The sequence below is a fragment of the Ranitomeya imitator genome, chromosome 4, assembly GCF_032444005.1.
Source record: "Ranitomeya imitator isolate aRanImi1 chromosome 4, aRanImi1.pri, whole genome shotgun sequence".
Lineage (NCBI taxonomy): Eukaryota > Metazoa > Chordata > Amphibia > Anura > Dendrobatidae > Ranitomeya > Ranitomeya imitator.
The window spans coordinates 205,106,153-205,121,947 of record NC_091285.1 but is presented as its reverse complement, the minus strand read 5'-3'; the positions used below and the strand labels follow the sequence as shown (position 1 = coordinate 205,121,947).

Genomic DNA, 15,795 nt, shown 5'->3' with positions numbered 1-15,795 from the left:
AGGGAGGGCATCCACAACATCATTCTGGCTTCGATGTATCTTCTGGTATGGGAGCTTTCTTGCAATGCAATGCGTGGATCCAAGTGGGTCTTCTCTCCAGTTTCACAGAGGTTGGTGTCATCAGCAGCACTTGGAAAGGACCATTAAATCTGGGATCGAGTGGTGTTCTCCTTACAAACTTTTTTACCAACACCCAGTCTCCTTGCTTCAAGGAGTGCGTACCGGATTCTGGATCTGGCAATGAAGAAAAAACTCGAGAATGGATGTTAGCAAGCTTCTTGGTGAGCTCAATTACATAAGCAGACAAAGTATCATATTGCGTAGTCAGCTGCTGAGGGAAGAATACCCCTAACCTGGGACTAGACGCAAACAAAATTTCATATGGTAACAGCTTTTCTGGGCCTCACGGAGTGTGCCTTAGACTAAATAGTGCGATTGGGAGTGTCTCATGCCATGGTTTGTTTGTCTCTTGGGCAACTTTCAACACCCTGTTCTTAAGTGTCCCGTTTAGTCTTTCCCGCTACTTTGGGGATGGTAGGGAGTGTGTAGGCCTAAATCTGACCCTACTGCTGACCAGATCTCTTGTGTTAGGTTTGCTGTGAATGCGGGTCCTTGATCACTCTCTATCACTTCTGGAACCCCATATCTGCACACTATCTCTGAGAGTAGCTTCTTTGCAGTAGACCTCGCCGACTAGTTTCTCACTGGGAAAGCTTCTGGCCATCCTGAGAACACGTGTACGACCACAAGGGCATATTAAATCCTCCACTTGGCGGCATCTGGATGTGGTCTATCTGGATCCTCTGGAAGGGGTACAGTGGTCTGGCCAGATGATGTGTAGGAACTTTCTCCACTCCTCCAGGGTTGCATTTGCCGCAGGTCAAACAGGTGCTAGTGAATTTGGCTGTTAGAGTGGAAATCCCTGAAGCGAACCAGTAAGCCCCAAGTTTGTGGGCCCATGTACCCATTGAACCACCATAGGGTTCATGCTTTGGAAGATTTCAGAGTAATGCAATGAATACACAGGATTCGGCTGGCCAGGTTTGACTAATTAGCGAAGCGTGGTTCAAATCCCGCTGCAATTTGCGGCCGGACTGCGCCTGTCGCCGATGGTTCGCGGCCGGCCACGTAGTGTATAGCACAGCCCACACAGTATATAACACAGCCACGTAGTATATAGCACAGCCCACGTAGTATATAGCACAGCCCACGTAGTATATAGCACAGCCCACGCAGTATATAGCACAGCCCACGTAGTATATAACACGGCTCACGCAGTATATAACACGGCCCACGTAGTACATAGCACGGCTCTCGTAGTGTATAGCACAGCCCATGCAGTATATTGCACAGCCCACGTAGTATATTGCACAGCCCACGCACTATATAACACAGCCCACGTGTTATATAACACAGCCCACGTGGTATATAGCAATGTGGGCACCATATCCCTGTTAAAAAAAAAAAAAAAAATTAAAATAAAAATTAGTTATATACTCACCTTCGGCCGGCCCCCGGATCCAGCCCAGACCTTTAGCGATGCTCCTCGTGACGCTCCGTTCCCAGTAATGCTTTTCTGCAATAACCGGTGATGATGTAGCGGTCTCGCGAGACCGCTACGTCATCACGGCTCGCTCCTGCAATGCATTCTTAGGACCGGAGCGTCGCGAGGAGCGGGAAAGGCTGCCGCGGACGACGGAAGGTGAGAATAAAATGATTTTTGTTTTTTTATTATTATTATTATTATTATTATTATTATTATTATTATTAACATTATGTTTTTACTATCGATGTTGCATAGGCAGCATCAATAGTAAAATGTTGGTCACACTTACAGGGTTAATGCCACTGGTAACGGTCAGCCTTACACCGCGTTATGCTGCGGTGTAACGCAGTCCGTTTAACGGACTTCTGAAACGCTATGTGGGTGCTGACTGGAGGGGAGTATGGAGGGGGCACTGACTGGAGGGGAGTAGGGAGGGGCCAATTCGCGGCCGGACTGTGCCTGTCACTGATTGGTCGCGGCCGGCTGGCCACGACCAATCAGCGACGCGGGATTTCCGTGACAGACAAACAGACGGAAGTGGACCTTAGACAATTATATAGATATATATACAGTACAGACCTAAAGTTTGGACACACCTTCTCATTTAACCCCTTTCTGCCAGCTGACGGAATAGTACGTCAGCTGGCAGATCCCCTGCTTTGAGGTGGGCTCCGGCGGTGAGCCCACCTCAAAGCCGCGACATGTCAGCTGTTTTGTACAGCTGACATGTGCGCGCAATGAGCGCGAGCGGAATCGCGATCCGCCCGTGCCCATTAACTAGTTAAATGCCGCCGTCAAGCGCTGACAGCGGCATTTAACTAGCGCTCCCGGCCGGGGGTCCTCGCACTGCTGACCCCCGTCACATGATCGGGGGTCAGCAGTGCATTGCCATAACAACCAGAGGTCTCCTTGAGACCTCTATGGTTGTTGATGGCCGATTGCTTTGAGCGCCACCCTATGGTCGACGTTCAAAGCAACCCTGCATTTCTGCTACATAGAGGTGATCTGTGCATCACCTCTATGTAGCAGAGGCGATCGAGTTGTGCATGCTTCTAGCCTCCTATGGAGGCTATTGAAGCATGCCAAAATTAAAAAAAAAAAAGTGATTAAAAATATAAAAAAAAATTAAAAATATATAAAAGTTCAAATCACCCCCCTTTTGCCCCAATCAAAATAAAACAATTTACAAAAAAATCAAACATACACATATTTGGTATCGCCGCGTTCAGAATCGCCCAATCTATCAATAAAAACAAAGGATTAACCTGACCGCTAAATGGTGTAGCGAGAAAAAAAATCAAACCGCCAAAATTACGTTTTTTGGTCGCAGCGACATTGCATTAAAATGCAATAACGGGCGATCAAAAGAACGTATCTACACCAAAATGGTATCATTAAAACGCCAGCTCGTCACGCAAAAAATAAGCCCTCACCTGACCCCAGATTACTAAAATTGGAGACGCTACGGGTATCGGAAAATCACGGAATTTTTTTTTTTTTTTTTTTTAGCAAACTTTGGAATTTTTTTTCACCACTCAGATAAAAAATAACCTAGACATGTTTGGTGTCGATGAACTCGTAATGACCTGGAGAATCATAATTGCAGGTTAGTTTTAGCATTTGGTGAACCTAGCAAAAAAGCCAAACAAAAAACAAGTGTGAGATTGCACCTTTTTTGCAATTTCATCACACTTGGAATTTTTTTCCCGTTTTCTGTTACATGGCATGGTAAAACCAATGGTATCGTTCAAAAGTACATCTCGTCCCGCAAAAAATAAGCCCTCACATGGCCATATTGACGGAAAAATAAAAAAGTTATGGCTCTGGGAAGGAGGGGAGCAAAAAACGAAAATGAAAAAGCGGAAAAAGCTCCGGGGGTGAAGGGGTTAAAGATTTTTCTGTATTTTCATGACTATAAAAATTGTAAATTCACACTAAAGGCATCAAAACTATGAATTAACACGTGGAATTATATACTTAACAAAAAAGTGTGAAACAACTGAAAATATGTCTTATATTCTAGGTTCTTCAAAGTAGCCACCTTTTGCTTTGATGACTGCTTTGCACACTCTTGGCATTCTCTTGATGAGCTTCAAGAGGTAGTCTCCGGGAATGGTCTTCCAACAATCTTGAAGGAGTTCCTAGAGATGCTTAGCACTTGTTGGCCCTTTTGCCTTCACTCTGCGGTCCAGCTCACCCCAAACCAATCTCGATTGGGTTCAGGTCTGGTGACTGTGGAGGCCAGGTCATCTGGCGTAGCACCCATCACTCTCCTTGGTCAAATAGCCCTTACACAGCCTGGAGGTGTGTTGGGGGTCATTGTCCTGTTGAAAAATAAATGATGGTCCAACTAAACGCAAACCGGATGGAATAGCATGCCGCTGCAAGATGCTGTGGTAGCTATGCTGGTTCAGTATGCCTTCAATTTTGAATAAATCCTCAACAGTGTCACTAGGAAAGCACCCCCACACCATCACACCTCCTCCTCCATGCTTCACGGTGGGAACCAGGCATGTAGAGTCCATACGTTCACCTTTTCTGCGTCGCACAAAGACACGGTGGTTGGAACCAAAGATCTCAAATTTGGACTCATCTGACCAAAGCAGATTTTCACTGGTCTAATGTCCATTCCTTGTGTTCTTTAGCCCAAACAAGTCTCTTCTGCTTGTTGCCTGTCCTTAGCAGGGGTTTCCTAGCAGCTATTTTACCATGAAGGCCTGCTGCACAAAGTCTCCTCTTCACAGTTGTTGTAGAGATGTGTCTGCTGCTAGAACTGTGTGTGGCATTGACCTGGTCTCTAATCTGAGCTGCTGTTAACCTGCTATTTCTGAGGCTGGTGACTTGGATAAACTTATTCACAGAAGCAGAGGTGACTCTTGGTCTTCCTTTCCTCGAGCAGTCCTCATGTGAGCCAGTTTCTTTGTAGCGCTTGATGGTTTTTGCCACTGCACTTGGGGACACTTTCAAAGTTTTCCCAATTTTTCGGACTGACTGTCATTCATTTCTTAAAGTAATGATGGCCACTCGTTTTTCTTTACTTAGCTGCTTTTTTCTTGCCATAATACAAATTCTAACAGTCTATTCAGTAGGACTATCAGCTGTGTATCCACCAGCCTTCTGCACAACACAACTGATGGTCCCAACCCCATTTATAAGGCAAGAAATCCCACTTATTAAACCTGACAGGGCACACCCGTGAAGTGAAAACCATTCCCGGTGACTACCTCTTGAAGCTCATCAAGAGAATGCCAAGAGTGTGCAAAGCAGTCATCAAAGCAAAAGATGGCTACTTTGAAGAACCTAGAATATAAGACATAATTTCAGTTGTTTCACACGTTTTTGTTAAGTAAATAATCCCACATGTGTTAAGTCATAGTTTTGATGCCTTCAGTGTGAATGTACAATTTTCATAGTCATGAAAATACAGAAAAATCTTTAAATAAGAAGGTGTCTCCAAACGTTTGGTCTGTACCGTGTGTGTGTATATACCCATCCCCTGTAGACTGTGAGCCCTCGTGGGCAGGGTCCTCTCTCCTCCTGTACTTGTGTGTGCCTTGTTTTACTCATGTTTATTGTACTTGTCTATATTTGCCCCATTCACATGTAAAGCGCCATGGAATAAATGGTGCTATAAAAATGAATAATAATAATAATGTGTGTGTGTGAATAATTAATATACACACACACATATATATATATATATATATATATATATATATATATATATATATATATATATGTATGTGTGTGTGTATATATATATATATATATATATATATATATATATATATATATATATATATATATATATACACACACACACACACACACACACACACACACACACACACACACACACACACACACACACACACACACACACACACACACACACACACACATTTCCCGGCGTATAAGACGACTTTTTGACCCCTAAAAATTGTCCCAAAAATCAGGGGTCGTCTTATACGCCGGGTACGGCGTGTGCAGGGAGCGATCCTGCATTTCGGCGTGTGGTTCCCAGGGTCTGGAGGAGAGGAGAACTCTCCTTCAGGCCCTGGGATCCATATTCATGTTAAAAATAAAGAATAAAAATAAAAAACATGGATATACTCACCCTCGGACGGGCCCTGGATCACAGCGCTGCTAGCGTCTCCCTCTGTTCCTTAGAATGCGGTGAGTGAAGGACCTTCAGTGACGTCGCGGTCACATGAGCGGTCAGGTGACCAGTCATCGAAGGTCCTTCACTCACCGCATTCTAAGGAACAGAGGGTTGCCAATGTTGATGGCATATGACCATATTTTTTCAGTGTCAAAAACGCTGTTTTGTTTTTCACTTCATTCAAACTACTGACATTGATTAATGTCTTGGCTGATTTACTTTGTGGTATTCCCATCTCCAAGATCCTATCCCAGTATGTAGTAGGTGTAATAATAATATAAACAAATACTTCCTATGAGAAATGTAGTATAGGTTTTCTGATTCTGTCTCTTTCTTTATGTGCAGTCATTACAGGACCTTAGGTACTCACGGTTACATCCCTTAGCCCCTAGCTGTCACGTTATCAGTGGTTGTAACCATGGATGCCTAAGGTCCTGCAATGCCTGCACATGAGTAAAGAGACCTAGCGAATCAAAAAAACTATACTACATTTCTAATTGGAGGCATTTGCTAATTTTATTACACCTACTACATATTGGGATAGGAACTTGGAGATTGGAATACCCCTTTAAGTCATCCAAACTGTGTTCCAGCCCATTAAAGGGAACCTGTCACCCCCAAAATCGAAGGTGAGCTAAGCCCACCAGCTTCAGGGGCTTGTCTAAAGCATTCTGTAATGCTGTAGATAAGCCCCCGATGTATCCTGAAAGATGAGAAAAAGAGGTTAGATTATTCTCACCCTGGGGTGGTCTCGGTCCGGTTCTAGTCCGATGGGCGTCACTGTTCGGTCCGGGGCCTCCCATCTTCTTACGATGACGTCCTCTTCTTGTCTTCACGCTACGGCTCCGGCACAGGCGTACTTTCTCTGCCCTGTTGAGGGCAGAGCAAAGTACTGCAGGCGCCAGGAAAGGTCAGAGAGGCCCAGCGCCTGCGCACTGCAGTACTTTGCTCTACCCTCGACCGGGCAGACAAACTATGCCTGCGCCGGAGCTGCAGCGTGAAGACAAGAGGACGTCATCGTAAGAAGATGGGAGGCCCCTGACCGTAATTCAAAATAAAGTTCTCTTAGAGCAATGTTTTCATGCTGGATCATTTACCAACATTTTATTATTTTATTTTTTTATTAGGAAGTTGCAGTTTTTGTGTTTGACAAAAAGTTAATTGACAAGTATCAAAAGTATGAGAAGGATCAAATTATAGATTCTCTGAAGCGGGGCGTCCAACAGTTAACAAGGCTCCGACATCCACGGTTACTGACTGTACAGCATCCGCTTGAAGAGTCTAGGTAAGGCAGACCATTGTGGGCTCATATTGTGCAGAATGAATTTAAGACCTCATTCACACCTTCGTGTTTTACCACCTTGGGTTTTAGTGTTTTGGGGTTTTTTGCTCCCCTTTTTCCCAGAGCCACAACTTTTTTATTTTTTTCAATATTGCAATATTGCGATTATTTAGTCTAGAAAAAAGACGACTGAGGGGCGATCTAATAACCATGTATAAGTATATAAGGGGACAATACAAATATCTCGCTGAGGATCTGTTTATACCAAGGAAGGTGACGGGCACAAGGGGGCATTCTTTGCGTCTGGAGGAGAGAAGGTTTTTCCACCAACATAGAAGAGGATTCTTTACTGTTAGGGCAGTGAGAATCTGGAATTGCTTGCCTGAGGAGGCGGTGATGGCGAACTCAGTCGAGGGGTTCAAGAGAGGCCTGGATGTCTTCCTGGAGCAGAACAATATTGTATCATACAATTATTAGGTTCTGTAGAAGGACGTAGATCTGGGTATTTATTATGATGGAATATAGGCTGAACTGGATGGACAAATGTCTTTTTTCGGCCTTACTAACTATGTTACTATGTTACTAATATGGCCATGTGAGGGCTTTTTTTTTTTTTTTTTTTTTTTTTTTTTGTGGGACGAGTTATACTTTTGGATGACACGATTGGTTTTACCATATAATGTACTGGAACACGGGGAAAAAAAATCTACCGTATATACTCAAGTATAAGCTGAAATTTTCAGCCCATTTTTTGGGGCTGAAAGTCCCCGTCTCGGCTTATACTCGAGTCATACCCAGGGGTCGGTAGGGGAGGGGGAGCGGGGGCTGTCTAACTATACTCATCTGCTCCTGGCGCAGTACCTGGCTTCCCGGCACTCCAGCTTCTTCCTGTACTGAGCGGTCACATGGTACCGCTCATTAAAGTAATTAATATGCGGCTCCACCTCCCATAGGGGTGGAGCCGCATATTCATTACTGTATTGAGCAGTAACGGTGACCGCTCAATACAGGAAGAAGCTGCCGGCGCCGGGAGGCCAGGGACCTGCAGGGACCGCACCAGGAGCAGGTGAGTATAATGGGGAGGGGGAGCGCTGCACGATATTCACCTGCTCCTCGTTCCGGCACCGCTCCGTCTTCAGCGTCTTCTGCAGTGACGCTCAGGTAAGACGCCTGAACGTCAGTGCAGAAAACGCTGCAGATGGAGCGGTGCCGGAACGAAGTCAGGTGAATATCGAAAGTGCCGGGGGCCTGAGCGACGGAGAGGCGAGTATGTGATTTTTATTTTTTTTTATTTTTTATTATCGCAGCAACAGCAAATGGGGCAAGTGTCTGTATGGAGCATCTTATGGGGCCATAACGTTTGTGCAGCACTATATGGGGCAAGTGTCTGTATGGGGCCATAACGTTTGTGCAGCACTATATGGGGTAAGTGTCTGTATGGAGCATCTTATGGGGCCATAACGTTTGTGCAGCACTATATGGCGCAAGTGTCTGTATGGGGCCATAACGTTTGTGCAGCACTATATGGGGCAAATGTCTATATGGAGTATCTTATGGGGCCATAACGTTTGTGCAGCACTATATGGGGCAAATATCTTTATGGAGCATCTTATGGGGCCATAATTCACGCTTGTGACGCATTATATGGGGCAAGTGTCTGTATGGAGCATCTTATGGGACCATAATCGAGGTTTGTGCAGCACTATATGGGGCAAATATCTTTATGGAGCATCTTATGGGGCCATAGTCAGCATTTGTGCAGCATTATATTGGGCAAATGTGTCTATGGAGCATCTTATGGGGCCATTATTAACCTTTATGCGGGAATATATGGGGCATATTTTAATATGGAGCATCTTATGGGGCCATCATAAACTTTATCGAGCATTATATTGGGCTTCTGATTCAATATGGATATTCAAAAACACTTAACATACTGATATCTCAATTAATTTTACTTTTATTGGTATCTATTTTTACTTTTGACATTTACCAGTAGCTGCTGCATTTCCCACCCTAGGCTTATACTCGAGTCATTAAGTTTTCCCAGTTTTTTGTGGCAAAATTAGGGGGGTCGGCTTATACTCGAGTATATACGGTAAGTGCGGTGAAATTGCAAACAAAAATGCAGTTCCACAGTTGTGTGTTTTTGTATTTTTGCCATTTTTACTAAATACTAAAACTGACCTGGAATTTGGTCTTTTTTTACCATCAGTGTGTCCATGAATGTTGAACGATATGATCTTTCAAAATATAGATCTGTGAATTAACTTGTACAGTAAACACCAGAAAGAGTAGAAATAAATTAAATGCCATTGTTGCTGTTTTTCCGTTGATGCACCTCTTACAAAAAATGATGTATATTCAAAAATGATATATGTGAAAACAGCTACCCAAGCAAACAACAAGTCTTGACAACTCCATCTTTGTAAAACCAAAAACATGCTGCATCTCAGAAAATGGCGACAAAAAAAATTATTCTAGAGACCTGAATTTTTTTTTTACTTCTAAAATAATAATAAAAACCTATACAATGTTGTTACTGAACGGAAAAAATGATATTGCGATGTCATTTTTACCATACAATAGACAGCGTGAAAATGAAACACAGAATCTCAGAATTGCAATTTTGTTTTTGCGATCTCGTCGCACTTGGAATTTTTTTTTTTTTTAATTTCATTATATGGTAAATGATTTCATTCAATAATACAACTTGACCCTCAGACAACCCTCACCCAACTACGGCAACAGGACATTAAAAAAAGTAATAGTTCTTGGAAGTAAGGGGAGGAAAGAAAAAAAAAACTTAAGGCGTAAAAAGCAGAAAACTTTCCCCGTGGTTTCTATATTAAAACCATATTACCTATTTTGTGGATTCATTGTCTGTCCAGTACTTTTCCATTCTGGGAAGTGATCTCTCTACATTGATTACTCTGATGCAAGGCTAGCTTCCCTCCAGACTACGTCCCTAAGGATGTGTGATGCCCATTTCTGTTGGCAGCGCTGTAATACGGGCTGTAACTCCGGACCTGTGCAATATCGTGTATTTACAAAGCTGCTCATCAATGTTCCTCTTTGGTATGTGCACACGTTGAGTTAAGTATCAGCACCATTTCTTGGCAGGAAAAACATGGCAGCAATAACATTCTTTTCTGCTGCATTTTTCTGCGTAATTTGACTGATTTGAGTGAGATCAATGGTGAAAAACACTGGCAAAAACGCACAGAGGACTGACATGCTGCCGATTGTCTGTGCCAAATCTGAAAGTCACAAATACTTAACCTGTGCATGATACATCAGGTTTCTCATTCACTCCTAGCTTCAGGTTTTGCTAGCAAATCGGTAATGTGTGCACACAGCCTCAAGCTATGATGACACTTTGCGTTTTTTTAATGCAAATTTTAATCTTCATTTTACAGTATCAGCAAAGTCTGAAATTTAAGAAATCTCATTTATGGTCAGCCTTTTCTTTACTGCCAAGACAGCAGGTTTTGTCTGCAGGAAAAAAATGCAGCAAAAACACAACGTGTGAACATAACCTTGGAAATATTACATACTGGACTTTTAAAAGGAGGTGTTACATTTTTTTTATTGTCCTGTTTCTTCCTAGGGATTGTCTTGCCTTTTGTACGGAGCCTGTCTTTGCCAGCTTAGCCAATGTTCTTGGAAGCTGGGACAATCTCCCATCTCCGCTGCCTGCGGATATTAAAGACCATAAATTGTACGATGTTGAAACAAAATACGGCCTGCTTCAGGTAAGAAATGCTCCGTTACTCTAGTGCTGTTATTGTATATTCCGTAGCAGAAATCGGTACACCCGTAGAGGACACTTACCAGGCCGTAAGCCTCATCTCGTCCCCTCCTGAAGGAATATCTGAAGTATACTGGTATTTTTTGAGTTGTGATTATGTAACATAACAGTAATGAACGGGATTACAGTTCACGCATCATAGCACATATGGAAATGAAGCCGACTAGGTAAAAAGTCTCGAGCCAAGGAATATTCATTACATGGGAAGCCTGAGATGTATACAATCATAATAACATCCATTGTATTGTTACCTGATGGGAGATATGGCGAGGGATGATGAGAACCGTGAGCCCCCCAAAAAATTGTTCACAAAAACTCAGCGTCGATCATGATGAAGTTGTCGTCATATTTGCTGTATTTATTGAAATGTTAAAATGCTTTTATGGCCAGAATGTGTGGGATGCTAAAATACAAATCCACTATATTGCAGGTGAGAAAATCGTATTCTGCATACCACCACACACCGGCCATATTCTTCAAAAAGGCTCTGATGTCTTTCCAAAAACCACGTGTTCAACCCAAGCACTTAGGCGTTCAATAAGAAATCCAATTCCAGATATTACTGGATGTGGGGAGTGGAGGAAAAACTTCCTTTTGAATGTTAGGAAGACCATTAAAGATTAGATATTCGCATTAAATAATATTCTGCTGCGGCTTTTTTTAGTGAATACCTCCATGTTCATCTCGTCCTCCAATAATTTGACTAAAGTTATAATACATTCACTGTACAGTTATATCTAACACATCTGAACATTTCATTATTTCTAAAATGCTGTAAGCTTGCCTACAGTATATGCTATTGTCCACAATTACATCGAGTTTTCTCACTTTTTTATATAATGTTATGTTTGAGTGGATTGGATAGCACTCATGTGACAGCGAGATGTTTCGGATTCCATATGTACCTTCCATAGGTTTTTTCTCAATTATAGTTTGGAAGGTGTCTAGCTAGCACATATGATTTTATTGGATTACAAGTGTGAATTGATGTCTTAAATGTTACCATTTTATCCTCAATTAAATTATCTATATTTTCACTTTCCCAACCTTTGAGCGCTATTCGAGCATTGTGCTCCTGAAACAAGATTGTCAAGTTCATTAATATTCTCTAGCTCAGCAGTATCCTCAGGACTATCCTTTAACATCATTAGAGAAAAAAGATTTCTCCTTCACCTCATTGGGGGCCACAGACCGTGGGTGTATGCTGCTGCCACTAGGAGGTGACACTAAGTGATACAAAGAAAGTGATCTCCTGCCCTGCAGTATACACCCTCCTACTGGCTCTCAGCTAACCAGTTCTTGCTTAGTGTCCATAAGAGGCACACGGGTCTGGTCTTCAAACCAAAAATCCTTTTTTATTTTAACTTTTCAATTTTGATTTTTACTTTTTTCTTCGGATGAAGGGGGCGACGGATCCTTTCAAGGTTCCAATCTCCCCAAACCAACAACGGGCGAGTGTTGCCTCCATGTACCTCCTCCTGTAACGTGGGACGCCATGCCTGGGCTCATTTCCATATCTGACATCCATACCAGACCCCTGGAGGCTTTCTGTACGTGCCCAGACCAGCGCTGTACACTGTTGTCTGGCCTCTCAGGGCCGACCAGTCACTCAAAGCCGCCCATACGCCGGCAAATAGGAGCTACTGGGGCTGCCCAGGAACCTCAGCCCTGCCCGGCACATAGATGCTGGTGACTCATGCAGGAGGGGGGGGGGGTCAATGCAGGTGGCACAGGCTCTCGAAACCCTATGGCAGCGGTAGCGACCGTCCGGCGTTGTTCCAGTTGCATCGCTCGGTGCTGGGTCTAAATTTAGCCCCCGGCTTCGGCCTTGGGTAGGCCGCATCCGGAGACTCCGCCTCACGCTATGACGTGCCATCACTGGCTCCAACCACTATTCTGGCGCTTCTTGTCTGAAATGAGAAGCGCCCATGCAAATCTCGGCGGCCATCATTCGGCTTCCCTGTAGTTTCCGGAATTATCCTGCATCCAGAAGTGTCAGTTTACGTATAAGTATAAGATGTATTCATCGCTGATCATCTCATCGATGACCACAGTGAGCTGCAGGAGAGGCTGGGGACACAGGATCTGGGTAAGAGAACAATGCTCTCTCTCTTTTCTCTATTTATTTTGAGTATACCATTCTCCCTGGTAATCCCTATTAAAGGGAACATATACACCATGCCCCGTCCCAGCCTAAGGCTTATCAGAACTTTTTTATAACTCCTGTCAGCCTGTGTTTTTTCCCATGAGATCCAATGGTGCTCAGGACCCATCCTCTATCACCAGGTCCAGGGTCCCTAGCCCCTTTTAAGTGGGTTCTGTCACTGTCACTATCCATGGCTTCTCTGAACAAAGTGATTGAATCCCTCGTGGCTCAGATAGCTCCCATAACGGAGGTAAATGGACACAAGCATACTAGAAACGCGCAGGAGTCTGGAAATGGATCTGTAGTATGTCTCCCAACCAATCATGCATCGTGACATCCGAGAGCAAAGCTTCTCTCTCAAGCGAAAGGTGCGACGGGTACCTTAAAGCACGTCACCTCCATGTATCCTCTTCTGCGACGTGGGATGCCATGCCTGGGCTGAATGTTTAGGGCGACGGGCCCCTTGAAGGGCACCGATCTCCCCACACCATCAATAGATGAGCAATTAGAGCGTCACCTTCAAGTATCCCCTTCTGCAGCTGAGTTTAATGCTGGACAAACATCTCTGTACACCTGGGGGCTTGACCTTCGTGGATGTACAGAGGCACCTCCTTTGGTGTCCGTGCAGCCCCCACTGCATCACCATTGTTCAACAGATGATGCAAGGTGGAGGACGGTCCCTCTTCACTTCCCTGTTAAAGGGATGCTGGATCGATGCTCTTATGCCATCCAAAGACAGCAGCGACAACAAGAGATGGTTTATTCTGACCTGCTGGATACAGCTGCGCATTCTACAAACCCGGTAGCTTCTCCTGGTACGTGCAGAAGTTTGGACCGAATCTCCCAATAGTGGACCCACCAGTATCCCGACTGGCTTCCAAAGACCCTTCTGTCCCTGCCGGATGTATCATCAATCTAAAATCCCTCGGTTTTCAGCGCTCTATCCTTCCTTAGCCACCGCAAGGGTAGCTAAAGCAATGGTCTCCTGGCTAGTTGCGGCGCGGTCAGCAGCAACTACTATTATAATCAGATGGGCATTATGGCTCAGAGAATAGAAAGCAGACTTTGCGTCCAAACAAGCCTATGACATCACTCCATTACTAGAGTGGTCAGTTATTCGGCGTGAGGTTAGAACCAATCCAGGCTGGGCCGTTGCTTCTTTCCAGTCAGGGCGTTCCCCTCGCAGAAACAAAGGATCAAAAGTTTTTCCTATAGGACCAAACAGTGGAAGAGTTACCCAAGAACAGGAAGGCAGGACCGATCCAGGACCTCAAACTTCTAACAAGTTTTTCACAGTCTGCCTTCTTCGGACGGAATCCCTCTGTTCGGTCATTACCACAATGGAGAAAGGTGGAGTTTTCCGATATCCATCGGCATCCATTGACATTCAGGATGCTCACCTCCACATTCCAGTTTTTTCATCCTTACCAAGTATTCCTGCACTTCGCTATTTGCGAGCAGCGTTTTCAGTTCACGGCTTTGACCTTCGTCCGTGCTTTCACTCCCAGAGTGTTCATAAGAGCCATGGTGGCTGTCATGGCCGTTTTTGCATTCTCGGGGCGGGTCGTCCTGCACTGCCTGGACGACTTCCTAGACAAAGGGTCGTCCTTCCAGGACTACGCTGAGTCGGTCTGTATCTCTCGCTATACCCTTTCTCGCCTGGACTGGCTGATGAGCTAAAGTAAGTCTCCCCCACTTCCAGCCCAACAAATGTCCCTTTGAGGATTGCCCTGTCACCTTCAGAGGTTTGGTGATTCTCCCTCAAGACAAGGCTTTGGCCCTCCATCTTGGAGCTTGTGCACTGTCTCTCGTCTCCTCCTTCTATCCGTTGTTTTTTTTTATTATTATTATTATTATTATTATTATTATGAGGATTCTGGGAAAAATGGTGGCGACAATGGAAGCAGTCCTTTTCGCTTCGCTTGTCTCTTCGGGTCAGATAGGCTCTCAAATAGTAGACTTTGAGCTCCCTCAACCAGGGGAGACCCTTTCCCTGGGTTAATGGTTTGTCGTAACTACCGATACTACTCTTCTGGGCTAGGAAGCGTCACCACACTGCTCAAGGCTGCCGGTCAACTCGGGAATCCAGACTCCAGATTCATGTTCTGAGATCCGAGCGATACAGCAAGCCCTACAACAGTTCCATAGTCTTCGACGGGTTCTCCCACCCGGATTCTATCGGATATCACCACGGCTGTGGCGTGCATCAATCATCGAGGGAGGTATCCACAGCCGAGCAGCCATGTCTCAGGTATTTTGTTTTCTCCGAGGGGCTGAGATCACTCAGGTGATCTTGGCAGGGCACATCCCAGGAGTAAATTGGGGGGGCAGGCTTCCTCCAATGACAGGGTCTCGTTTAAGGACTACGGACGTGGATCTGATGGCTTCAAGATTGAACGCCAAGGTACTCCGCTTCAGAGCTCGGTCTCAGGATCCCTAGACCGTCAAGGTGCATGCACGGATCTCTCCGTGGCTTCAGTTTTCTTTTTCCTTATGTGTTTTTTTCCCCACTTCCTTTACTTCCGAGGGTCATCAAGAAGATCTAAGCGGAAGGGACTCCAGTAATCCTTGTCGCCCAGATTTGGCCACGCTGGGCATGATATGCATGTCTAGTACAGATAGTCGCCGATGTCCCGTGGCGACTGCCGGATCATCCAGATCTGTTCTGCCAATGTCCGCTTTTGTCATGACAACTCTGGGGCCCTGTGTTTAATAGCTTGGCCGCTGAAGCCTACGTGCGATCTCAAGCTGGGTTCTCTTATCAGGGGTTTCCCACTATGATTAGTGTGGGAAGCCTGCATCAGCTAGCATCTATCGGCACACCTGATAACCTTTTTTTGCATGGTGC

At 44.7% G+C, this 15,795-nt stretch overlaps 1 protein-coding gene across 1 annotated transcript in view; it reads left to right on the top strand.

Moving 5' to 3' along the window:
- The window catches only part of SCYL2 (SCY1 like pseudokinase 2), an 84,793-nt gene that overhangs the window by 13,643 nt on the left and 55,355 nt on the right, over nucleotides 1-15,795 (top strand). Inside the window, exons 3-4 of the mRNA XM_069764307.1 lie at nucleotides 6,836-6,993; nucleotides 10,601-10,745. Coding sequence (XP_069620408.1) covers nucleotides 6,836-6,993; nucleotides 10,601-10,745 — 303 coding nt within the window. The remainder of the gene's footprint in view (nucleotides 1-6,835; nucleotides 6,994-10,600; nucleotides 10,746-15,795) is intronic.